The sequence below is a fragment of the Bombina bombina genome, chromosome 6 (genome assembly GCF_027579735.1).
Source record: "Bombina bombina isolate aBomBom1 chromosome 6, aBomBom1.pri, whole genome shotgun sequence".
NCBI lineage: Eukaryota > Metazoa > Chordata > Amphibia > Anura > Bombinatoridae > Bombina > Bombina bombina.
In genome coordinates, this window is record NC_069504.1 from 865,920,744 (window position 1) to 865,948,597 (window position 27,854).

The 27,854-nt window shown below is 37.9% G+C and overlaps 1 protein-coding gene across 1 annotated transcript; it reads left to right on the top strand.

Moving 5' to 3' along the window:
• Positions 1-4,478: 4,478 nt before the first annotated feature.
• On the top strand, positions 4,479-21,050 carry LOC128664710 (zona pellucida sperm-binding protein 3-like). Its single transcript, XM_053719518.1, has 10 exons — positions 4,479-4,652; positions 8,885-9,000; positions 9,165-9,268; positions 9,340-9,517; positions 9,589-9,709; positions 9,796-9,887; positions 10,086-10,216; positions 10,505-10,689; positions 19,493-19,626; positions 20,840-21,050. The coding sequence occupies exons 1-10, from the start codon at positions 4,494-4,496 to the stop codon at positions 21,048-21,050; spliced, it is 1,431 nt and encodes a 476-aa protein (XP_053575493.1). The 5' UTR covers positions 4,479-4,493.
• Positions 21,051-27,854: the final 6,804 nt, after the last annotated feature.

Genomic DNA, 27,854 nt, shown 5'->3' on the forward strand with positions numbered 1-27,854 from the left:
CCCACCCTCACAGAGGCATCCACCAAAAATACACAAAGAAATACACACACCCTCACAGAGACATCCACAGAAAATGCACAGACATATGCACACACCCTCACAGAGACATCCACAGAAAATGCTCAAAGACATACACACACACCCTCACAGAGACTGCCACAGAAAATGCACAAAGACATACACACACACCCTCACAGAGACATCCACAGAAAACACACAAATAAATACACAACCACCCTCACAAAAGCATCCACAGAAATACACAGACATACATACATACACACACACCCTCATAGAGACTCCCACAGAAAATATACAAAGACATACACCCTCATAGAGACATCCACAGAAAATTCACAAAGACATACACACACACCCTTACAGAGACATCCACAGAAAAGGCAGAGACATACACACACACACACACCCTCACAGAGACATCCACAGAAAAGGCACAGAGACAGACACACACAACTTCACAGAGAGACCCACAGAAAACAAAATACATACACACTCATAGAGACACCAACAAAAGCACAAAGACATAAATACAGACACCCACAGAAACACTCACAGGATATAACTTTTCTGCATATTGCCATCAACTAAATCAACAGTGTGTGACATGCATGATAAAAAAATAGAAATTAAGAGATCACTTTTTAAAGAATCATAATTAAAATGTGCAAACAAAAATACTTCTGTAAATTCAAAATTGTACATTAATGATCTGTCAGAATGGGTCGATGAAGAAACGTACTTTTGAAAGGTTGACATATGGTTGGGTTTTTTCTCCCCATTTTTCCCAACCAAGAGCACCACTTCAAATCTGCTGTACAAATGTTCCCATCTGTAGCTGTACTTATGGATTTTGAAAATGCTGTACTCTATATGGTCTTGGTGGAACGATAAGCTGTGGTACTCAGTCTCATACCATTAGATCTGGTTAAATGCAGGGTTTAGGCTTGTTTGTATGTATTTCAAAATTAAGTCAGCTGTAGTGTAAACTGAACAGTGTTAAGTTAACCTGACTCATTTCAAACACTGAGCAATCTTAGCCTGAGATTATAACATTTTATGCAGATGTAAAAATCTTAGATAAAATGCCTTTTGGCATACCGAAAGTCCTTGCATAAAGGGGCAGTAAACTGGAATGTAATATATATATAATATATATATATATATATATATATATATATATACTGTATATATAAATTAAAAATAAACATATCTGCCAAAAGGGCACATACCATTTGTGTATTGAGGAGGAAACATTTTTGCATGGTTTTAAATATAGAATTTCTACAGCATTGTCAAATAATCATAAATAGACTGCTGCATATGTTTTTATTGACCCCTAGCCCCACCATACAACTACCTCACTGAAGTTACAATCCGAAATTGCACAAAGAAATAAAAAAAACATTTACTAAGTAAGTCCTACCTCCTCTGCAAATGAAAGTGATCTGCATTCTGACTCAGTCCCACACTGTACAAACTGAAGTGCCAAGTCTGTCTCACACTGTGCATAGTGGTTTAGTGCACATTTAGAAATCCTCTCAAATGCTAATGCTTTACTCCTTGTAATGACATTTCCCGTACTCAATAGCACTCTGCTGTAGTGCCCTCTGGTGGCTGCCAAAATTAAAAAAATAAAAATAAATAATAGTTGTGCTTGCCTCATGGGGCCCCCTGGCTCAGTGGGCCCCTGACAGGAGTCACCTCCTGATGGCGGCCCTGGCTCTATCATTTGTAAAGCATTTTTGTAATAACACCAATATAATTTGTTATCTTATTAACAAATGTGATGTACTGAAATCATTGTATTTTCCAGCTTTTTATGTTGAATAGGAAGAGCACATGAACATCATTTTTAGAATATGTCTATTTACATGTATATATTCTTTACCTATTTATTCTTCCCCATTGCTGCTCTCAGCGCTTTCAGCAGCACCAAACAGTTCTTTGATGGAGCTATGAGTTTATCACACAAGACAAACATAATCAAGAGAATGAAATCTGTGAAAGGTTTTAATAAGTACTTTCATTGTAAACTGCTTTAGAATTATATTATTCTCCATCTAGTCCTAAGTCTAAAATCAGCTGATCAACGTATTGGAATAATTTATCAATATGTCTGCACACATAATGATTATAAACTCTTTGATGACAGAATTGATTTGATCTAACTTTTACAACTAATTCAATTATAACAACTGTTAGGGCAGTGCACTGTATACTGGTTTAGCTCAAAAATTAATCTATGGAATAATCAAGCTGGCAAGCTCATTGCGGTAGTAAAAGTAATCTTTAACTTTCATGATTCAGACACTGGACGTAATTATAAACAAGTTTCTAATTTACTTCTCTTTTTATTATTATTATTATTATTATTATTATCAGATATTTGTAAAGCGCCAACAAATTCCACAGTGCTATAAACAAATGTATGATATGCAGGTAATATTTTTAGGAAACAAGTGGGTAGAGGGTCCTACCAAGAGCTGTACTGCTGTAAATCAGCTCCCATGAAGGTGACCTACAAACAGCTGTGTTTGTAGACTTACATGCTAAGGGGGTCACAGGGGTAACAAAAAATGGGAGGAACTGAGGTTAGAAAAGGTAGTGTATATTGTGTGCATCCCTGAACAGTAGACTCTTCAAAGAGGAATTGAAACTTTCAAAACTAGGGGAGAGTCTTGTGGAGTGAGGCAGAGAGTTCCACAAAAAAGGGGCCAGTCTGGAGAATTCCTGTACACGGGAATGTGATGTCCTTTGTTGAAAAGCATACCTAGATAGGCTCAGGAGTAACAATGCACTACTGGGAGCTAGAAAGTGATTGGTAGCTGCACATATGTATGCTTCTTGTCATTGGCTCACCAGATCTAGCACTCAGCAGTGCATGGCTAATCTTAATATTACTCTTTAATGAAGCATACCAAGAGAACAGAGTACATTTGACAATAAAAGTGTTCTAAAGGAAAATGTTTATGATTCAGATAGAATAGAAAATCAGATAGAAATTTTAAACAACTTTCTTATTCACCTCTATGATCAAATTTGCTTTGTTCTCTTTTTATGCTTTGTTGAAGAGTAAACATAAGAGCAGCAATGCACTACTGGGTGCTATCAGAGAACATTGACTGAGCCAGCAACAATAGGTATATAGCTGCAGCTTCAAATCACAAGCTAGCTCCCAGTAGGTCATTATTGCCCTTCTGAGCCTACCTAGGTATGCTCATCAGCAAAGAATATTAAGAGAACAAAGAAAGCATGATAAAAAGAGTAAATTTGAAAGTTGTTTAAAATAGCATGTTTCCAGGGGCGGAACAATTTTTTTTCTAGGCTCCCCGACAATTGTTGTTTTAGCACCTCCCCTGCAGAGGAGAGCAAATAAACAATAGGATTTACCATCACTTTAAGCAACTGGTTTTCAAACCAGTTCTCAGGTCTCCCTAACAGGCCACATTTTGAGGAGATCTGAACTAGAGCACGGGTGAAATAATCAGCTGTTTAATAAACGTGGCTATTTTACCTGCTCTCATCCAAGGTTATCCTGAAAACCTTTCCTGTTGGGGAGGCCTCAGGATAGGTTTGAAAACCAGTGCTTTAAGCTTAGTAGAGTATGAACTGAATAATAGTTGCAAAAAAAAGTGTAACATTTGTTATTGAATATTAAAAATATTGCTTCACTTAATTATATAATTTTATATATAGAGAGAAGCTGAACACAGTTAAAGTGACAGAACATTTCAACTGCAACCTATGACAAATACAATTTATAACAGATTATCCTAAGTGTTCACACAGGATTAGGTTTGCAGAAAACATTTTTTAATTTATAGTTTGATTTTACTGATCCATAGAGTGATCTGAGAAAAGGCCTAGAATAATGTCATAATGTCTCAAACTGTGACAGCTCTGAAATAAAGATACAAAATATGTTCTGTACTTCAGAGCTGTGTAATAGAAAAGAAAACAAACAAACAAGTAGAGGCCCTGTGTAATATGTTGGGGCCTAGGAATAAAAGCAGGAAATCATTAGCTCACTAAGCTTCTGATAGGATACATTTAATTGATTAGCCCAGATTAGTTCCAACAGAGATATCCTGCAACCCTGGCAGGTTTGTAGCCTTAAGGATTGTAATACATGATCAGGTGTGTGTGATTGCCTGCCCCAGGTGGAACCTAAAATCAGTTGGAGGGAGGGGTATAAATAGTTCTTCCCCAGATCCTTTCTATGTGCTTTTTCTTCTGGAGTCAGAATGGGTTTGTGGGGGAAGCTGAGCTGTCTGTGTCTGGTGGTTATGGTAGTCAGAGTAGCCTGCCAGGGGAATTTTGCTCCTCCCAGATGGAGACAAGGGGAGACTTTGAGGCGTCAGTCTGGGTTTGGAGTTGCTCAGGGATATGATAGGTGGTATCCTCAGGGTGTTGGTCAATCTAGACAGCTGCCTCAGAACCAGCCTATCAGTGTGCAATGTCAGGAGGACAGTATGGTGGTCACAGTGCAGAGGGATCTGTATGGAATTGGAAAGATGGTGAAGGCCTCAGACCTTACTTTAGGAACCCAGAGTTGCCAGCCTAGTGCCCAGAGTACAAATCTAATAGTGATTTTCCAGAATGGTCTCCAAGAATGTGGGAACAGCTTGCAGGTAAGGAGCTGAGGAGCTCTTAAAGGGACAGTCTAGGCCAAAATAAACTTTCATGGTTCAGAGCATGTAATTTTAAACAATTTTCCAATATACTTTTATCACCAATTTTGCTTTGTTCTCTTGGTATTCTTAGTTGAAAGCTTAACCTAGGAGGTTCATATGCTTATTTCTTAGACCTTGAAGGCCACCTCTTTTCAGAATGCATTTTAAGTTTTTCACCACTAGAGGGTGTTAGTTCATGTATTTCATATAGAGAGCACTGCTTGTGCACGTGAAGTTATCTGGGAGCAGGCACTGATTGGCTAAACTGCAAGTCTGTCAAAAGAACTGAAGTAAAGGGTCAGTTTGTAGAGGCTTAGATACAAGATAATCACAGAGGTTAAAAGTATATTATAACTGTTGGTTATGCAAAACTGGGGAATGGGTAATAAAGGGATTATCTATCTTTTAAAAGAAAAAACATTCTGGTGTAGACTGTCCCTTTAAATATCTAAAGGTGTATGTGTTGTATAAAATATTCTTCTGCCTTTTAGAATAAAACATTAATCTTTATCATACAAAATGTCCATACCCAGCTTAGCCTTTCATCTGCTTGCAAGGTGTTAAATGTTGACTGTCCTGATACTAAAAGAATCTTTAAGTTGAATCATTCTTACTTCTCACTTTAAGGGACAGTTAAGACAAAATTTAAAGTGAGTCTACACCAGAATTGTCTTAAAAGATAGATAATCCCTTTATTACACATTCCCCAGTTTTGCATAACCAACACTGTTATATTAATCTGTTTTTAACCCTTTGATTACCTTGTACCTTAGCCTCTGCAGACTGCCCCTTATATCAGCACTTTTGATAGACAGGCAATTTAATCAATCAGTGCAGACTCCTAAATAACTTGACGGGAGTGAGCACCATGTTATCTATATGACACGCATGAACTAGTACTGTCTAACTGTGAAAAACTTTTAAAATGCTCTGAGCTAGGAGGCGGTTTTCAACAGTTTAGAAATCAGTTTGAGCCTAGCGAGGTTTAGCTTTTCAAAAATACCACCAAGGGAACAAAGCAAATTTAATAAGTCAATTGGAAAGTCGTTTAAAATTACATGCCCTATCTGAATCATGAGACTTTAATTTTGACTAAACTGTCCCTTTAAACTTTTATTATTCAGGTAGTGCATGCATTTTTAACCCCTTAAAAGGAAAGTACACTGTAAAATTGTTTTTATATTAATGTATTTCTAATGATGTGTTTAAACCAGCTGCAGAGTATAAAATTTATGAAATTGCATTTTCAGTATCTGAAGTAGCTGGTTTTGTGCTTTTAAACCACAGCCTATTACTATGGGTTGAGTTTCAGGTAATATATCATTATCACTTGGTGTACACAAACTTGCTTCCTTATCCTATTTGTCTGGAAAACTAACGCTTAATACATAGAGAACAATGGAAAATTATGATTTTATTACTTAAAGGGACATAATACTCATATTCTAAATCACTTGAAACTGATGCAGTATAACTGTAAAAAGCTGACAGGAAAATATTACCTGAGCATCTCTATGTAAAAAAGGAAGATATTTTACCTCACAATCTCCTCAGCTCAGCAGAGTGAGTTCTGTTTAAAAAGTTATACTCAGTTGCTCCCAGCTGCAGGTAAATACATTTAAAAAAATGAAGAAATGAACAGCAGCCAATCAGCATCAGCAGTGCTGAGGTCATGAACTCTTACTGTGATCTCATGAGATTTGACTTAACTCTCATGAGATTTCATAGTAAGCTTCCTTTACCTGATTGGTGAAATAATATGAGAGTGCACGATGCTAGTCCCTTCAGATGTCCCAGGACAAACACACTAAAATGCTGCTTAGAAATCCTTTACAATGGGAGGTGGCTACTGAGGAACTTTTGAGGTAAAATATCTTTCTTTTTTACATAGAGATGTTCAGGTGATATTTTCTAATCAGCTTTTTACAGCTATGCTGCATCACTTTCAAGTGTTTAAACATTTGGGTATTATGGCCCTTTAACTATCCTACACCCCACTGAGTTTAATTTCTTCTGCTGGCTGTATTTACTTAGGCTAATCAATAGCTGAGACTCAAGTATCAACTTTCAGTATAGGTTGTGAAACCACAAGCTAAATCAGCTATTTTAAATATGGGTAAAGGAGCTACTTGTAAACAATTACACTCAATCAGGTAGATTGGCATGTTGGTAACAATTGAAAAGGGAGAGTTTTGGGTGAACTGTTCCTTTAAGGACTCGGACATTTCAAACTTCCCCCAAAAGACCAGAGCATTTTTGCCATCACTACATTTAAACAGAAATAGAGCCTTTTATTTTTACCTTTCAAAATTCCGTCCCTCCCTCTTGTATTATCCCCAGCAGTGAAGGTGTTAATTGGGTAGCTTGTAGGGTTAATTTTCTATTTAGTGTAGAGATCAGCCTCCCACCTGACACACCCCACCCCCAAAGGTCTGCCAGTACTTCTTTTGTGGGGGGGGGGGTTCTGCAGTGTGTAATCTCCCTCATCTCCTCGCCTCCCCCTCTACCTATTTGCTGCCATCTTGGGTACTGGTAGCTGTTTGCTATTACCCAGTTTACAGCAAATTAAGGATTTTTTTTTTTTTTTTTTTTTTTAAATTGCCTAATGTGTAGTGGTTCCGCCCTCTAGTGTTGTCCAGAAACCACCTCCCTGCAAACATGGCTGAGGTAGCAACCTTAAGTGGCCCTCTCTGCATTGATAACTCTACAAATCTTTCTGCAGTGCCCCACTCGTGGGGCATGCAGAAATGGCACAATCTCACTGTTTTGAGCGAGATTGCGGTAGAGAAGCCCAGGACTGCAGCAACGTGCAGGGTACGATGCTGGTCATTAAGGGGTTAAATAACTTTTCTATTTCTATTGTCACATTTTGCTTTGCTCATCTTTTGTTGCAGTGTAAATTTAGGTAGCTTGAGAGCTTAGGAGTGTGCACATGTCTTTAGCAGTCTATGGCAGCATTATTTGCTACGATGTATAACATTGCTAAAAACACTGCTGCTAGATGGTTAAATACACATGCACGCTCCTGAGCTCACATAGGATTACTCTTTATCACAGGATACCAATAAAACTAATCAATTGATAAAAGTTAATTCGAAGATCTTCATACAAATCTGAAGTGGTTAAAAATAGGAAGACTAACCACAGGTCTAACTACACACACTGTTTGCTACACATAACAAATGGCTTAAATACACATTGGGAGTGCACCCAGCAAGACTAAATAGTCTTTTTATGTGGATGTGCACCAGTAAGTCCTGTTAAAACTATTTTTAAAATGCTGTTGACGGCCATGTATGACTAAAATCCCAATTTGATTATTAAAGTCATATATTCCCCTCCCCCCTATATGAACACACACCCTGTAATTTAATTTATAAAAATAAACTTGGCTGCTCTGATAACAAACAAGTTGCACTTTTATTTGCCTGTCATGATCTAGTATCTAAGCCTCTGCAGACTGCCCCCTTATCTCAGTGCTATTTACAGACTTTCATTTTAGCCAATCAGTGCTCACTCCTAGGAGCTTCACGTGCATGAGCTCTGTTATCTATATTAAACACATGAACCAACTCCCTGTAGTGGTGAAAAACTGTCAATGCTTTCAGATTAGAGGTGGTCTTCAAGGTCTAAGAAATTAGCATATGAACCTCCCCAGGTTTAGCTTTCAACTAATACTAAGAACAAAGCAAAATTGGTGATAAAAGTGATCTGGAAAGGTGTTTAAAATCACATGCCCTGTTTAAATCACACGCTTGTGTTTGTTTCATTTTTTTTTTTCTCAACAGCAATGAAACGGTTAATGGAACCACTGTGAGCTGACTATGCATGCATTATAGTCACTGAGAATAAAAGGAGGAAAATCTAATGATACCTGACTTCATTCTGCTTGCAGATCCCTTTTAACCCATTTAAAGGGACAGTACACAATTTTCATATAACTGCATGTAATACACTACTATAAAGAATATGCAGATACTTGCCTAATTTACCATCTAAAACATATTTGGAAGCTCCCAATGTAGCACTGATTAGGCTAGGCTGGGAGACCCACTGAAATGGGCTGAGAAAGCAGGAAGAACAGACAGTAAAAGAGTTATTTATGGTTAACATTCAAATTGCATGTAACTTAGTTGCCATATCTATTTGCTACATCACTTTGACAGTAAGGAATGTTTAATTCTTCCCAGATCACACCTGAATTCATGGTCTACAGCACAAATTTGAACTACAACCCCACTCCATCTGGCTATTCTATCGTAAGAACCAATGCTGCTTCCGTCTTAATCCAATGTTATTATCCACGGTGAGTCTTCATTTTCCTTCTAGAACAAGTTTACCCAACACTTTGGAATTAGAGATCCCTAAAGTCTTAGGTCACCATCCCTAAATGAAAAGTACTTTCCCAAGTTGTTCCCCAATGAGTGGCAGATACACCTAGACACTAATTTAGAATTTTTTTTTCTACAGACATGGCAATGTGAGCAGCAATGCCATCAAACCAACATGGATACCTTACAGCTCTACTATTTCTGCAGAAGAAAGATTAGGGTTCTCTTTAAATCTCATGAACGGTATGTAAGTTTGTACTCCCTGAAGAAAGGGTGTTAGAATTCTGTATGTAATACTTTGTGCTCTTCATCAGATGACTGGAGTGCTCCAAGAACCTCTACAGTCTTCCGACTGGGTGACGTCTTCCATATTGAAGCCTCTGTTGATTCTGGCAACCATGTGCCTATGACAGTGTTTGTTGATAGTTGTGTGGCCACATTAAATCCCAATGCCAACTCTGATCCCAGATATGAAATAATATCTCTTAATGGGTGAGTCTTAACAGCTAGTAATGCTAGGCACTGGCATATTTATTATACTTATTGTAAATCCTCAATTACAGGTGCTTGATGGATGGGAAAGAGGCAGATTCCACATCTGTATTTATCTCCCCAAGGCCCCAGCCAGACAAACTCCAGTTCACGGTTGATGCTTTTAGATTTACTGGGAGAGATGTATCCACTGTAAGAAATGCATTAAAATGAAATATTGGGCTCAAATTATCTCTTTATATAATTTTGAGTCCAACTTTTTCCAATCTGTTCCCTAGATCTACATCACTTGCAGCCTAAAAGCTGCAGCAGCTACCCAACTTCCAGATCCTGTGAACAAGGCTTGTTCATTCAGCAAAACCAGCAATACGTAAGTAGCCTAGAAGCAGTTTGGGAAACATCTTGCTTAATAAAAGCACTCCTTTTTTTTTGCTTTGCGGAATAGGTTAAAGGATTCTAGTACAACTAGACCACTATTTGGTCCTTTGAGTGTGGCAAAAAGCCTATTAAACAAAAATGCTAGTTTTGTTTTATAACATAGGCTTAATGACCTAATTTGTCTTCACAGTTGGTCCCCTCTTGAAGGTACCAATGACATCTGTAGATGCTGTGACACTGGGAACTGTGTGGCATCTCCTAGTCAGAGCAGGAGGGTTAACCAGTATAATCGAGGTAGAGGAAAGAGGCAAGCTGGACCTGGTATGTTAATGCTGTTGTGTTTCCTAGAATAACGGAGTAGTTCTTTGTACCCATACCACACTATATTCTGGAGTAAATTATGCCAATTAGAATCAAATTCTGCTCAATTGTTTTATAGAGTGTCCCATAAGTCTAAATATCTTAACTACATATTTTTAAGCAGTGTACTAAATATTGCATTGTTGTGAACTTTAGATAATCTGTCGGTTTAAATATCTAACAGTACAGCAAAGATTTAGCGCATGTAGTTGTATAGTGCAAAACCTTTAATCTGTTTACCTATTACAGGTACTTCTGTAGAGCAAGAACAAACCTTGGCCATTCTGGGACCTTTACTGGTAATTGGACCGGACCAAAACAAAGCACTGGCAGTGACCCAGAATCCGGATTCATTGGAGTTCTGGGTGTGGGTGGCAGTAGGTTCTCTGAGTCTTGTTGTATTGGTGGTTTGTGCTGCTGTGATGGGGAAACATGTAGTTAGGAAACATATTCTGCTGGCTGAATAAAACCTTTTGAATATAAAATGTTTCATTTCATTTTGATGCCATTTTATATCTACTTTGCATTGCAACCAATTGCTAGATTATCTGCTGGAGATCACTGAGTCTTGATTCCATGTCTAAATTAAAACCCATGGAATAGTTTCAAATTAAGAGATTTTTCCATATTGAACATATTTGATCAATGGCTAAACATTTTAGGATTTTTTTTTTTGCATCAAAGTTTTTAGTCTCCTAAATTCTTAACAGTAGAATAGGGGGATAACATGTACAATATGTCAATCTTACATTAAATATGAGGGTAAAATAGTGTCATTGAAGCTTTGCTGCTCTATGAAAATCCTCTCCAACCTCAATTTCATAACTATTCATCATGATTTACTTTTTTTTTTTTTTTTTTTTTTTTTTTTTTTTTTTTTGTGATGCACAACCTACCTTATTCTCTGTTCAACAGGACATTCAATTACTCTTGTAACCTCCTCCCCTAATAACTTTAACACTTAAATGAAGTAAGGTTTGTGTAATTTCCCTGTCCTAACTTTCCCTCCCTCAACACTTGATTGTTCATGTCCAGGTCCATACGTGCTGACAAAATGTGAATTTCGTTAAGGGAAATATTTCCTAGCAATAGTTTTTACTATTGATGATGATTCTTTGTAATTAAACATTAATACCACCTCACCAAGATGCATATCTGTAGCTGCCTTTGCTACTTAGTCTACCTAGGTATGCTTTAAACACAGGATACCAAGAGATCAATTCAACCATAAATGTAAATTGGGGGAAAAACAGTTTCAGTCTCAACTATGAAAGATTACATAATGCCCAGTTAGATCATGCTTTATGTTGTATTAGTGAGCATGTGCATTGATATTCTCATTTGGTAAATAGTATGGTGTTTGCAGTTAATACTTCCTAGTCTGTACTCTAATTTTGCAACAATATCATCATTTCTAAGAGGAACTGTTACACAGTAAAGTCAAAATTTAAACTTTCATGATTCAGATAGAGCATGCAATTTAAAAAAAAATTACAATACATTTTTATCGAATTTGCTTTATCTTGGTATGCTAAACCTAGTTAGGCTCATGCTCATTTCTAAGCCCTTCAAGGTCACTGCTTATCTCAGTGCAGTTTCAGTTTTAACAGCTTGACACTTCTAGTTTGTGTTCCATATACATAACATGGTGCTCACTCCTGTGGAGTTTGACTCAGCACTGGCTAAAATGCAAGTCTGCTAAAAGAACTGATAGGGGCAGTCTGCAGAGGCTTAGATACAAGACAATTAGAGATAAAAAAAAATGTAATGTTGGTTATGCAAAACAAGGGAATGGGTAATAAAGGGATTAACTAATAGACATGCATTTGGATCGTTTGTTAGAATCTGAATGCCAAAGAGAGTGTTTCATCTGTTTTCGGAGGTGTATTTTTGTTACAAGATCTGTGCAAATCCAGAACCTGATTTTGCATCAGGATCAATACAGCTCCTGAAAAGACAAATGGCTCTTCTGCATTCGGATATGAATGCACAAGTTACATTAATAAATATATATTACAGCATTTGTACCAGATGATATTGGATGTAGTGGCTATGGTCAAGGACCTACAGTACTCCAATGCTGACGTGGGTACCAAGGTGCACTGAGGTTTAGATAATTAATTTTTTTCAAAAAAGAAAAACCATTGGTAAACCTTATCCAGCAACCCCATATTGAGCCTTCTTAAAGATAAGGACTACTAGGATCTCAAAAACACACAACCACAGATACTTGATGAGCAATAATAAATCTAAATTTATTAGAGTTGTGAACAGTGTGCGAAAAGAGAAATAACTAAGCAAAGAAAAACCATACAATTAATGGTCTAAGGTATATAGTGCATGCAAATCATTCATTACCCAAAAGCATATACAGGGATCCCCATTAGTATAGCCATGCAGTAAGAAAGCTGAAAAATATAGCTATAGGAAAATACCAAAGTTAATTCCTTAAATCTGTACAGTTGCTGCTATTTATGAATACAAAACCAAACTGTCTGGGTCCTCCTGACTATTACCTTTGCTGCTATGTGGCAACACGGATATTGTTCAAGCAGGCTCCGGTCCAAACACAATTGGGCATAAAGATTATCATTAAACCCTGTGCTTCATCCCAGACCACTCACTCCGGCAGTTTAACAAGCCAAAAGTACAATTCAACAGGGTAAGGACTAATGCTCCTCATACAGTGTCCTCCTCCGTGTCAGAGGCAAAAACACACAGCTTCTCACTCAGTGTTACCTGAATGTTGTAGTGATTTTACCCCCGTGTAACTCACATGCACCAATCACCGGTATTTACAGTAGATGTCCTGTGCTCACATAGGGAGTGTAACAAAGGGCTCCTGGGTCTGAAATATTTAGAGCGCTGTAATTCCAAACCGCATAGAAATAGTCATCAGCCGATAGACAAGTCGATACACGTTTCACCCTACATCACTTGGGGTTTCCTTAAGCACAATCAATTGATGTCTGCTGCATAGATTCTGTTCTATTTACCAGGCATCCCACAGGTAAATTGAAACTTAATTGCTTCTTGCACATAGTAACAAAACTAATTGCAATAAAAGCTATTTTACAAGATAGAAATAAGAAAATGTTTTACATTGCCTCATCGGCATCCGTGATCAGTTATCTAAGCATATAGTCTAAGGCCATGAATATAAGTTAAAAAATAACACAATTTTACTTAATCAGTGCCTTATTACAGCGTATATGCTTAAAGGGGCAGGGTATACTTGTATTTAATTTATACTTTCTAAACTACCTAATCATATTGAACATAAATATAGTGGAATAGCGTAGTTAAGGCGTGCCATATACATACATGCTATATATCCATTGATGAACATATATAGTAACTAGCAGTGCACGGGGCATTAACCCCTCAAATTTAACAAGGCTTTAATATCCAATATCAATTTATAAGGAATGGAGCGTAGTTTAATACTTCATTCAGCCCCTTTAGGCAGAAGTGAGTTCAAATTATAAATCAACCTACATTCAGACTTAAGGAGTAGAATATCCCAATCACCCCCTCTTTCTCTATCAGTTCCAAAACAATAAATTTCAAATCTTGAACACTACTTTGGTGTACCTCATAACAATGTCTGGCTACTCCACTATCCTTAATTTTTTCATTAAGAATATCCCTTCTGTGCTCCTTCATTCGTTCCCTAAATTTTCTGTTTTGCCCACTTAAAGGGACACTGTACTCAAAAAAATTTCTTTCGTGATTCACATAGAGCAGGCATTTTTAAGCAACTTTCTAATTTACTCCTATTATCAAATTTTCTTCATTCTCTTGGTATGTTTATTTGAAAAGCAAGAATGTAAGTTTAGATGCCGGCCCATTTTTGGTGAACAACCTGGGTTGTCCTTGCTGATTGGTCAGCACCAATAAGCAAGTGCTGTCCATGGTACTGAAGCAAACATTTGCTGGCTCCTTAACTGAGATGCCTTCTTTTTCAAATAAAGATAGCAAGAGAACTAATTAAAATTGATAATAGAAGTAAATTAGAAGGTTGCTTAAAATTGCATGCTCTATCTGAATCATGAAAGAAAAAATTTGGGTTCAGTGTCCCTTTAAAACCGGGGACAAGAACAATAGGCGACGCATACTACTCCCTCACTATGGCATGTCATATGTCCCTTAACTTTGTGTGGGTATCCAATTGTGTCAATTATATATTGGCCCTTAACTAAATGTTTACACATTTTACATTTACCACACCTGTAGCAGCCATCCTTTTGATGTTTGCCAAGCCAATCATTATTCCCTTTGTAGTGACTGTGTACTAATTTATCCTTGAGAGAAGAAGCACGTCTGGCTGTCATTAATGGATATTCCCCAACTATTTTTTGAATATCAGTATCTGTGGTTAGGATATTCCAGTGTCTACGCAGTATCTTTCTCAATTCTTCCCACTCAGAATAAAAAGTACTGATAAACCTCACTTCAGAGCTTGTTTGTTTATCCAATGTCTGATATAACTTTTCGCGTGGAATTTTTCTTGCTCTTTTGTATCCTTTTTTAATGACTTGTTTGGAATAACCTCTGGCTAAAAATCTCTCCCTCAAATCATCAGCATATTTTTTGTCAGCTCTGATGAGCAGTTTCTCTTCTGTCTTAGATATTGACCAATAGGAATGGCATTGATTTGATGTAAAGGTTGATGACTAGATGCTTCTAGCAAAGTATTAGCAGAGGTACTCTTTCTGAAAGTTTCTGTTACTAATCTATCTTGGTGTCTGGAAATTTTTAAATCCAAAAAAGATAACTGGAATCTCAAATTAACCTTTGAATAGAGTTAAAGGGACACTGAACCCAAATTTTTTCTATTGTAATTCAGAAAGAGCATGCAATTTTAAGCAACTTTCTAATTTACTCCTATTATCAATTTTTCTTCGTTCTCTTGCTATCATTATTTGAAAAAGAAGGCATCTAAGCTTTTTTTTGGTTTCAGTACTCTGGACAGCACTTTTTTATTGGTGGATGAATTTATCCACCAATCAGCAAGGACAACCCAGGTTGTTCACCAAAAATGGGCCGGCATCCAAACTTACATTTTTGCATTTCAAATAAAGATACCAAGAGAATGAAGAAAATTTGATAATAGGAGTAAATTAGAAAGTTGCTTAAAATTTCATGCTCAATCTGATTAATGAAAGAAAATTTTTGGGTACAGTGTCCCTTTAAGATTCATTGTTAGTTTAGTTGCTGCATGAATTTCAGCAAATCATCTGATGTGCCCTCCCACAAAAGGACATAATCAATAAAACAAATCCATAGTGCTATTGCATTTCCAAATTCTGTTGCAGCATCCAAAATGTAATAATTTTCCCATCTACCAAGGTAGAGGCAGGCATAGGTTGGTGCACAACATGCACCTATTGCTGTGCCCATCATTTGTCTATAATATTTGCCATTAAATTTAAAGTAATTCCTATTAAGGACAAAGTGTACGTTTCAGAACAAAGTCAGTATGGTCATCACATATTTTGGCCTCTATGCTTTAAAATTTCTTTAATAGTTTCAATACCTATGGTGTGCGGGATGGAGGAGTATAATGCCTCTACGTCAATAGACACCCAGATTGTTTCTGGGGTGAGTAAAATATCATCAAGCTTTCTCAATACTTCAGTGGTGTCCTTGATGTAGGAGGGTAATGAGGTGTGAGAGGGCCTCAGGCACTAGTCCAGATATTTGGTTACACCCACTGTTAGTCACCCCATCCCCAACACTATTGGCCACCCTGGTGGTGGGCTCTTATGTTTGGGTGTTGTATAAAATGTTGGGGTGACTGGAAATTTGACCTGTATGAAGGATAGTTCCTTTTTATTTATAAGGCCATCAGTTAGAGCTCTAGTTAGAATGCTGTCTAACTCTTCTTTGTATTGAAGGGTTGGATTGAATTAAAATTTTTGATACTGGGCTGTATTGTTAAGTTGTCTCAAACACTCTGTTTTATAATCCTGAACATTGAGGATAACCACGTTACCCCCCTTGTCTGAGGGTTTGACCACAATAGTTTTATCAATCAAATTATTTAATGCCAGTTAGATTCTTTTTTTTTTATATTAGTAGTCAGCCCTTTATAATCTCTTTCTACTAATTTAACAAATGTCATGACACTCGATACCATGGACAATGATGGCATATAGGAAGATTTTGGTTTTAAAACACTAAAACCAATACCGCCAGTATTATCAGCTTCAGTTTTTCCTCAGATAAGATTTCTTTAGAAATACTATCATGTATATCCAACCTTTCATCAGCCACTTTACCCATATTAAGTTTCCTCAAAACCATCTTCCTAGCAAAGAAGTGTAGGTCTTTGTAAGCAGTAAATTTGTCCAAATTGTTGTTGGGACAAAAAGTTAATCCCTTACTCAACACTTCAATGTGAGGTTTATTCAGTTCTTTTTTTGACAAATTTACTACCTCCAACTCTTCTTTATTGCTATCACTTATTTTGATGTTATGTTGCTCTGCTAACTTCTCAGAGCATAACTCGTTTGTTTATGACCCATTTTTCCTGTGTTTTCTTCCTCCCCTTCTCTTTTTTTGTCTGTTATCCTCCTGTTGCCTAAACAGGAGGATAACAGATCTACCTGTATCAGTCTCTGAACCAGATCTATCTGATTCAGATGTACCTGATTTCTGACCTGCATAATCATATACAACCCCTTCCTTGTATGAGCAGGGGTTAGTAACGTCAGAGTGACATTACAAAAAGCGTGTACCAGTTAGCACTCAGCTAATTATATTGTACATTGTAGACAATTATATCTAATTGTATATAAATAAGAACAAGAAAGTCGGTTTTAAAATTTAATTTTTATTAAATTTATATTATTTCTTGTTTATATACAATTACATATAATTGTCTACAATGTACAATATAAGTAGCTGAGTGCTAACTGGTACACACTTTTTGTAATGTCACTCTGATATTACTAACCCCTGCTCATATTAATTGTGTACAGCACCTCTTCCCTCCACGAATAGCTGATGGTTAGAAATATAAATAATACCCAGCAATCATTCAACTAGGGAACTACTTCTGGTAGTGCCACTATTCTCCCTTTTTTGTTAAGTAACAACCCCTTCCTTGTAGTCCAACAAATCCCTCAAAAATGTCCTTTTCCTCGATTTGATTTCATCCTGTAATTTCAAGTTCAATTCTAATCTCTTCACTTAATTCATTGCATTGTTCATTTCTCTGCCATTTGTTAAAATTATCATTCAATTCCTCTACTACTTTGTTTATTTTATCCTGTTTGTTTTCAGTTTCTTTTATAATTAATCGCATTGCGTTTTATTGAACATTCAGTAAGACATTTGTCCCATTCCAAAAAATTCCATTTTGATGCCCCCACGCCCTCCAGATTACATACCATTCCATTGCTAGACTTTGACAAACTATTACAGAGATGTGCTAACAAAACCTACAGATAACTATTTCATCTATAATTAAAGAAAAAATACTTCACCATTCGGGTGTTTGTATGTGTCTGTATTCATGTATGCCTCTGTATATGTCTGTCTATCTGTGCATGTGTGTGAATGTAAGTATGTGGGTACATGCATGTGTGAGTGTATGCGTTTATGTTTGTAGTGTGTGACTGTGTATGTATGTGTGGGTCTGCCTATCTGTACATTGTACATGTGTGTAGTCTGTGAATATATCTGTGTGTATGTATGTATGTATGTATGTAAGTAGTGTATGTATACTGTACGACAATTACTTTGATCTAGGAAAAAAAACTGCCTGCCTCCTCATTTACTAAACAACATAGATCAGAAATAAACTTACATCCAATCAATTCTCCTATGTTCTGATTAATCCTCTGGAGATCTCCCTTGCATATTGTATCACTAAATACAGAAGAGGGATGCAGTCTATCATGGCATCAAAAACATTATTCATACAGAGTAGCCACATTCAATATCTGCATGCCAATGATCTTAAGGTGGCTACAAATAACTGCTAACAGTGTCTAGAATACATTAATATGGGGAGATTAATTTCTATACTGCCATGGCATAATATACTATTACTAGAACCATAGCAACCCCCCCTCAATAACAAACAGGTGTCTAACATGACAATACTCAAACATTTTTCAGAAGAGGAGAAATACGTTTTTATATAGCAAGTACAGTTTTAACACATAAGTATTTCTGTTCTAATCTTAATAAATCATATATAGTACCAACAGATAACATATGAAGGCTTCTTTATACCATCTGCTGCCTGGCAACATTTTCTGTTGAGAACCCCCATTCTACCCCAATGTGAGTCCCGTGAGTGCTAGACCTTTGTTTTTGGTAGATTTGATGTTCTTTTGATTTATCACACTGTGGTTTATCACACTGGCAAAAGAGCTATCACAGCGGACTGAATTAGAGCCCATTAAATATATGAGACATTCTAGTGTAAAAAAAATAGACAAACTACTTTACTAATGCATTTTATTTTACATTACATTTAACGTTAAATTGCAATGTAGTTGTAAACTTTGTCAAAAATCAAAAATGTCCACAGACTTTGAGGTATTTGTTGTCATTACCCATTCATAAAGTTTACAAATATAATATAATCAAGCACTAAGGGTATTAATTTAAAAGTAATATGCTCCTGCAAAATATATCATTTTGTTTGCATGTCCCTTTAAGTGTCTGTTCAGGTGGTGTAAATATAGCCAGGTGGGTCAAACTGATCAAAGTGAAAGACTTGATATTATATACAGATAACTGCAATTAACCCTTTAGCACATACAATTCACAATTGATGTCCCCCTGGACCTTAAGCACCTTAGCCAAATTGCAAGATGGAGTTCCTCTCTCCTCTTGTTTATTTGCTTGTAGGAACCTGACCTTCTGGTTTAATAAACACATTCAAGTGTGCCATGATAGTAAAAATCCCATTAATACAGGTTGAAAACCAGTTGCCTCCCAGCGAAAATGCACATACCTTTAATCTTGCAAAACTCTGGTTTCTTTCCTGTGTTCAATACCTGTGATGCAGTTTGGTATATCGTGCACACAAGTCGCGTCCTGTCTGAGGCAGAACACGGTCCCCAGTCCTACTGGCACTTCCGGTTCGTTGCGCCAAACTCTGCAGCCCCCAGCCCAAAGCTCCGTGCTCACTCATTATGTTCCATATCCGTAGTTCCCCCTCCTCCTTCCTCTCCTGTGGATATCTCCTCTGCTCCTTGTACTTGTATCCCCCAGCCCAAAGCTCTGTGCTCACTCAGGCCAAAAAGGTGCATAAAACAAAAAGAAAAGATGAGAAGCACAGAGCGGTTGCTGGATAGTGTATTTATTGGAAAGGAAATCCAAACAATTTCCAAACGAAGTGTTGGAGGGTGAATACCCTCGGGTAAAATACAGAGACAAAAAAGTCTAAAGAGCTAGCAGACACTATGGCTGATGCGTTTCGGCGTAAGCCTTACTCATAGCCACAATAAAAAACCTTCAATCTTACTGTGATTAAAAAACTCTAGCTCACATCGTGATTGGTCCCCGGCATTCACACCCCTTTATCGAGGCGACCAATCCGATGTACAGACAACACACGCCCACTTGATCTCCGTAGACGCTAGCCTAGTACTGTAATCACTATGACTAAGTAAACAGAATTTCTAAGTTACAGGACCTGACATAATACTATTCTTTTTTATTTAGTGAACATTTTCTCATTGGCGGTACAGGAGAGCTTCAATATACACATGAAACAAGCAATCATAATGTACTGATTGCCTCCAAACTAAGAACAAGATAGTCAAAGTCAGGTACTCTTAGGCAATAAATTACAAAGCGCTTTTTATAAGGGTATATAAATGAACTAAGAAAAAAAAAAGAAGAAAAATTGAAAAGATAGAAAGGGAAACAAAAATGATAAGTATATATATATATATATATATATATATATATATATATATATATATATATATATATATATATATATATATATATATATATATATATATATATAAAGGACAACCAGATGGTCTGCTCCTAATTAAACACAAAGATAGATAAATATATAGATAAATCAGGAGCCTGAGAACAAAGTGTGTCAAGTAAGAAACCAGTAGTTAGTGTCAGGGAATTAATACAGGGTAACAACCACCACACCATAAGTTGCATTACACCAAATGGATGGCAACCACTCATGCAACCCCTCATGCTGATATAACAGAGAGAGCAGAATAGTGGTTTCTATATTTAAAAGGAGTCATATATCATACTTAGTGGATCAACGTGCTAGTTTGGAAACATAAATTCAATACTGCAGAAGTAAAGTCAAGCACTAGACCAACCAAAAATTGATCAAATCAAACTCAGAGTTGAGGCCTTCTGGAGTTCTAGTTCTCAACCTGAAAATCCAGAAGACCTCTCACTCCCCTAATTTGTGTGTTCTATCAGCTTGACCTTTCTTGGGGAATACCTTGTCAATAATGGTCCACATAAAGGACCATAAACTTTTGTGGTGTACATCAGTAAAATGTCTAACTAGTGGTGTTGACAATGTACCTGCTCTGATGTCTGACATGTGTTCCTTGATTCGTGTTCTAGCTTCCCTAGTCGTAAGCCCTACGTACTGGAGAGAACACTCCTTGTAAGTGAGGACATATATGATGTAGGTTTGTCTGCAATTCAAGCACTATTTGGTCCTAAAGACCTCTCCTGTTACAGACGAGCTGAAGGAATCACCTACGCTCACCTTCTCACATGCCACACAGGTGTGAAAATGGCATCTAAACGTGCCCACACATCTGAGCCATGAAGAGGTAGTAGGATTTTCTGTCCTAATCCTGGTTGGGGCTACAATATTTCCAACTGTTCGGTTCCTCCTATAGGCAAACCTAACTCCTTGGTCAACCGTATCAATCAAACCATCATCTGCTGCCAGGAGTTTAAAGTGTTTGTCTATAATTTGGCAAATTTCACCATACTGTCTTGAGTATTCGGTGATAAAAGTGACCTTAGTTTTTGAAGGGCCAGTTTTATTTATTCCTTTATGGTTGGTCCTATTTTGGCTTAGTAGTTTATCTCTGGGGATTCTTTCAACTGCTTTTCTAGCTAAACCTATAGTCTGGGGACTATAGTCTCTCTCTTTAAGTCTCAGAGCCAAGTCATCCGCCTATTTTTCATACACAGACGAAACAGTACAGTTTCTTTTTAAGAGGATGAATTGGCTCTTGGCCACACTCCCAAATACTCTTCGTGGGTGGCAGTTAGATGCGTGGAGAAGTGAATTCCCTGCACCTTCAAGTGTGATGTCCAGAAAGTTTACTTTTGATAATTGCACCTCTGAAGTGAAGCCAATACCCATAGTGTTGTTATCCAGGTTCTCAATGAAATCAGTCAGGTGTATATCTGACCCCTCCCAGATAAAGAGCAGGTCATCAATGAAACGACCATACCAGGCAATTTCCCCTTTGTGGGGATTCCTCTCCCCAAAGACATGGGACAGCTCCCACCAACCCATGAACAGGTTGGCATAGGAGGGGGCAAACTTAGCCCCCATTGCTGTCCCACGCCTCTGGAGGAAGAAACTCCCCCCAAATACAAAATAATTATGTGTAAGGAGGAATCTAGTGACCTCCACCACATAATCCACAAAGTCTGGGTCCACACCATGGTGTCTATCCATGAAGAAACGTATAGCTTCCAAGCCTTTAGCATGCAGTATAGAGGTATACAAGGATTTTACATCCACAGTGAGCCACCTGTAGTTCGGTCTCCAAATGATACCACTAAGCAGATTTATCACATGCTTGGGATCCGCCAAATGGCTCCACAGGGTGCCCACTATGGGCTGCAAGATATTGTCCAGCCACTCGGGCAGGTGCTCTGATAAAGAGCCAATACCACTTACAATTGGCCTCCCCTGTACATTTTCTACCGATTTATGGACTTTTGGTAGATGATTGAAAGTATCAATAGTGGGGTTAGATACAAGAAGATAATTCTTTGTATCCGGATCAATGAAACCAAATTCAACCCCATCATCTACAAGGGAGGCCAACTGTTTTTGGTAGGTTTGCGTGGGGTCTCCAGGCAACCTAGTGTAGTCCTCAGGATTACATAGCTGTCTCTCAGCCTCTGCTATGAAATCACTTCTGTCTAGTAAGACAATAGTTCCACCTTTGTCCGCGGCCCTGATGAAAATATCCTTGTTTTTACTCAACCTGTTTAGCGCCATCTTCTGTTTATTGGTAATGTTGTTGTTTTTACCCCTAACAGATTTGTAATAAAGTCGAGTGAGATCCTCCTCTACTTTTCTTTGAAACTTCTCGAGAAGGTTACCTCTGCAGTGTATAGGGTAAAAGGTAGACTTCTCCCGAAAATAGGGAGTTCTGGCACAATTGCGGCCGTCTTTATCCCCACCTTCTTCCAGAGATTCCAAAACTCCTATATCACATATCTCTTGAAAGCTAAGAGTGTCATCCCTTAATGTCCCAACAGACACCATATGCCCGTTAATTTGAATGTCATCATGGCTCTCCTATTCCCCTCTCTTGGGGTTTAAATTATAGAACTTTTTCAATGTTAAGTCCCTTATAAGTTTATTCACATTCAATAGAGTCCCAAACAAATTAAAATTGGCTGTTGGTACAAAGGTCAGCCCCAGGCTCAAGACTTCTAGTTCATGGGGATCAGGGGTATATTTGGAGAGATTCATTATGTTCCGTATCCATAGTTCCCCCTCCTTCTTCCTCTCCTCTGTGGATATCTCCTCTGCTCCTTGTACTGGTAGGTGGGATCCTGATTTAGATTTCCTTCTCCCCCCTTCTGGTGTTCTTTGGGGGATGGAAAAAACCTGTTCCTACTGGGTTTGTTCCCGGTCACTGATGTCACTTTGGCCCTCCAATCCAAGAGCTGTCTCGTCTCTGTAATGTGACTGTGAGTGAAAATGAGGGGTAGGAGCTTTTAAGATAGGGGGAGTCACCTTTGGTCTCACAACTTGCTCTTGGCGGCGTTCCTCGCCCCCTGATGCTGACCCTTCATCCAGGGACTCACCCTCACTTTCATAAAAATTCACCCTTCTTCCTTGATTACGTCTGTGTCTATTTGATCCGCGGTGTTGGCCAGGGAGGAATGTACTTCTGTTCTGTTCCTTCCTCAGTAGTGAACAGTCCCTTTTGTTCCAAATATACACCCTATTTAGATCGTAATCTTGTTGATCCCTCAAGTACTTGTTATGTTTTACCTAAAGAAGAAGTGTTTTAGGTTCTGCCACTATCTGTTGTAAGATGTTATCAAACTTCAGGAGGTTAGGTTCCTTATTCCGTAGGTTCAACTCCTTCTGTACTTCCCTAATTTTTAGGGCAATCTCCTCCAGTTCCTTCTGTTTATATTCACAGATGAGTTTCATCAATTTAAAGGAGCAATCTGATAAGTTACTGTTCCACAGTTCTATAAAATTCTTGTCAGGAATGTGGGGTACTTGTTCAACCTTAAGCCCCTTGGAATTATACCTAATTCCTGATACTTCTTTAGTGTATTAATGTCCCAAATCAATGTATCCTCTTTGAGAAGTAGAAATTCTAGTTCCTCAAACAAGGTTATCAAGCTGTAATTGGTTTTATTTGTAGAGAAAATCTTATTATAATCCCTTGTAGTTAAATCCCTTTCTTTTTCAGACCTTAGCGAGACTGGGGCTGTCTCTGTATTACCCCCATTGTCCATAATGGCTGCAGAATTGGCAAAATTGACTGAAATTTACACCTGGAGCCAGGCCTATGGCTTCACACACAAAGGTAAAGATTACACCAAATATAGAGGAATCAGTTCAGGTGGTTTAAATATAGCCAGGTGGGACAAACTGATCAAAGTGAAAGGCTTGATGGTATATACAGATAACTGCAATTAACCCTTTAGCACATACAATTCACAAATTATGTCCCCCTGGACCTTAAGCACCTTAACCAAATTGCAAGACGGAGTTCCCCTCTCCACTTGTTTATTTGCTTGTAGGAACCTGACCTTCCGGTTTAATAAACACATCCAAGTGCGTGATCATAGTAAAAATCCCATTAACACAGGTTGAAAACCAGTTGCCTCCCAGTGAAAATGCACATACCTTTAATCTTGCAAAACTTCGGTTTCTTTCCTGTGTTCAATACCTGGGATGCAGTTTGGTATATCGTGCACACAAGTCGCTTCCTGTCTGAGGCAAAACACGGTCCCCCATCCTACTGGCACTTCTGGTTCGTTGCGCCAAACTGCAGCCCCCAGCCCAAAGCTCCGTGCTCACTCAGCCCAAAAAGGTGCATAAAACAAAAAGAAAAGATAAGAAGCACCAATTGCCTCCAAACTAAGAACAAGATAGTCAAAGTCAGGTACTCTTAGGCAATACATTACAAAGCACCTTTTATAAGGGAATATAAATGAACTAAGAAAAAAAAGAACAAAAATTGAAAAGATAGAAAGGGAAACACAAAGGATAAGTATATATATATATATATATATATATATATATAAGGACAACCAGATGGTCTGCTCCTAATTAAACACAAAGATAGATAAATACATAGATAAATCAGGAGCCTGAGAACAAAGTGTGTCAAGTAAGAAACCAGAAGTTAGTGTCATGGAATTAATACAGGGTAACAACCACCACACCATAAGTTGCATTACACCAAATGGATGGCAACCACTCATGCAACCCCTCATGCTGATATAACAGATAGAGCAGAATAGTGGTTTCTATATTTAAAAGGAGAGTCATATATCATACTTAGTGGATCAACGTGCTAGTTTAGACACATAAATTCAATACTGCAGAAGTAAAGTCAAGCACTAGACCAACCAAAAATTTGATCAAATCAAACTCAGAGTTGAGGCCTTCTGGAGTTCTAGTTCTCAACCTGAAAATTCAGAAGGCCTCTCTCTCCCCTAATTTGTGTGTTCTATCAGCTTGACCTTTCTTGGGGAATACCTTGTCAATAATGGTCCATGTAAAGGACCCTAAACTTTTGTGGTGTACATCAGTAAAATGTCTAACTAGTGATGTTGACAATGTACCTGCTCTGATGTCTAACATGTGTTCCTTGATTCATGTTCTAGCTTCCCTAGTCATAAGCCCTACGTACTGGAGAGAACACTCCTTGCAAGTGATGACATATATGATGTAGGTTTGTCTGCAATTCAAGTAGTATTTGGTCCTAAAGACCTCTCCTGTTACAGACGAGCTGAAGGAATCACCTACGCTCACCTTTTCACAGGCCACACAGGTGTTAAAATGGCATCTAAACGTGCCCACACATCTGAGCCATGAAGAGGTAGCGGGATGTTCGGTCCTAATCCTGGTTGGGGCTACAATATTTCCAACTGTTCTCTTCCTCCTATAGGCAAACCTAACTCCTTGGTCAACCGTATCAATCAAACCATCATCTGCTGCCAGGAGTTTAAAGTGTTTGTCTATAATTTGGCAAATTTCACCATACTGTCTTGAGTATTCGGTGATAAAAGTGACCTTAGTGTTTGAAGGGCCAGTTTTATTTATTCCTTTATGGTTGATCCTATTTTGGCTTAGTAGCTTATCTCTGGGGATTCTTTCAACTGCTTTTCTAGCTAAACCTATAGTCTGGGGACTATAGTCTCTCTCTTTAAGTCTCAGAACAAAGTTATCCGCCTGTTTTTCATACACAGACGAAACAGTACAGTTTCTTTTTAAGCGGATGAATTGGCTCTTGGCCACACACCCAAATACTCTTTGTGGGTGGCAGCTAGATGCGTGGAGAAGTGAATTCCCCACAATTGGCTTGTGGTAAACCCCCGTCCTTACCCCCTGACCTGATACACCTTCAAGTGTGATGTCCAGAAAGTTTACTTTTGATAATTGCACCTGTCAGGCTGCATATAGCCTCCATGCTTATCCCTTACCTCATTAGGATTGAGGTTTGAACAAGTGAGTGACCATTTGTACATTTGTGTATGTGTATTTTATCAACCTGCCATAACTTGCTGCACTAGGATCTGGTCTTTCTGTGCGCCCCTCCCCTCTTCGACCCATATATATATATATATATATATATATATATATATCCGTATAGAAAAAAGGCACTCACTGGTTCAAAGTAAAATATAACATTTAATAGCTTAAGTTAAGAATGCATGACGTTTTGGAGGCATTACACCCCCTTTCTCAAATGCATGATACAAACAGTTTGAATATGCAAAAAGCAGTATAACACATACAATACCCCATCACCTTAAATACCCCAGTGGCTTCTGATGGCGCCAAGCCGCAACCGTGGCTTGCATGGTGCAGAACCGGAAGTCATGTGACCGGAAATTACGTCATTTACGTAAACCACGTGGTGACGCCGGTTACCATGGTGACAACTGTTTGTTGTCTTACGATATACACAGACAATGAGGAAGTGTCAATCAAATAGAATACAAGTACTTAGCTTGAACACCGCAAAAAATCCTCTTGTCAATGTCATAAAGTGCCATAGAATACTGCAGTGAGCCACAAATCAGAATGCCAACATATTAAAAACAACAAAGGTAATCGATCATAGGTGACCGAATGTAATATAAAAAACATGATAATGGTGGACATACAGTAACTTTTTAATTAAACACTACGTTTGTTTAGCTGTTGGTGGACATATATGCAATACCACATTACCATCAATGATCAAATATATGAGAGATGGGAAAAAATCATCATCAACCATCCCAGATCTTGGATAATGAACAATACATACACACATGTCCACAACCAGTCAATTTGTGTATTCTCAGTGTCTCCTGGAACATGGTAGAAAGTGCCTGAGGACTTATGAACTAAAAATGATAAAAAGTCATATTATAAAAGTCATTGAAAAATGGATATGATTTATGATTCTAAGATAAAATGAACAGTTATAATCCATATAGAGAGGTTAGATCAGCTGGCAATATAAAATGGCGAGAAATCCAGCATAGTGTTTAATCCCCTAGGTGCTATGGTATCCAAAGTGTAAATCCATCTTGTCTCCATTCTTAGAAGTCGATTGCCCCTGTCACCTCCCCTTGTCAACGGTGGTACTTGGTCAATCAGCATGGTTTTTAAACTTGATACACCATGTTTATGTCTGGTGAAATGTCGTGCTACTGGCTGATCAGAGTCGCCATTCTTGATGTGCTAAACCACCGTTGACAAGGGGAGGTGACAGGGGCAATCGACTTCTAAGAATGGAGACAAGATGGATTTACACTTTGGATACCATAGCACCTAGGGGATTAAACACTATGCTGGATTTCTCGCCATTTTATATTGCGAGCTGATCTAACCTCTCTATATGGATTATAACTGTTAATTTTATCTTAGAATCATAAATCATATCCATTTTTCAATGACTTTTATAATATGACTTTTTATCATTTTTAGTTCATAAGTCCTCAGGCACTTTCTACCATATTCCAGGAGACACTGAGAATACACAAATTGACTGGTTGTGGACATGTGTGTATGTATTGTTCATTATCCAAGATCTGGGATGGTTGATGATGATTTTTTCCCATCTCTCATATATTTGATCATTGATGGTAATGTGGTATCGTATATATGTCAACCAACAGCTAAACA

Coding starts and splice junctions, on each gene's coding strand:
- LOC128664710 (XM_053719518.1), top strand. CDS start 4,494: ATGGTGGTCACAGTGCAGAGGGATCTGTATGGAATTGGAAAGATGGTG. Junction 4,653..8,884: donor AATGTGGGAACAGCTTGCAG/GTAAGGAGCTGA, acceptor AATTCTTCCCAG/ATCACACCTGAATTCATGGT. Junction 9,710..9,795: donor CTGGGAGAGATGTATCCACT/GTAAGAAATGCA, acceptor TCTGTTCCCTAG/ATCTACATCACTTGCAGCCT.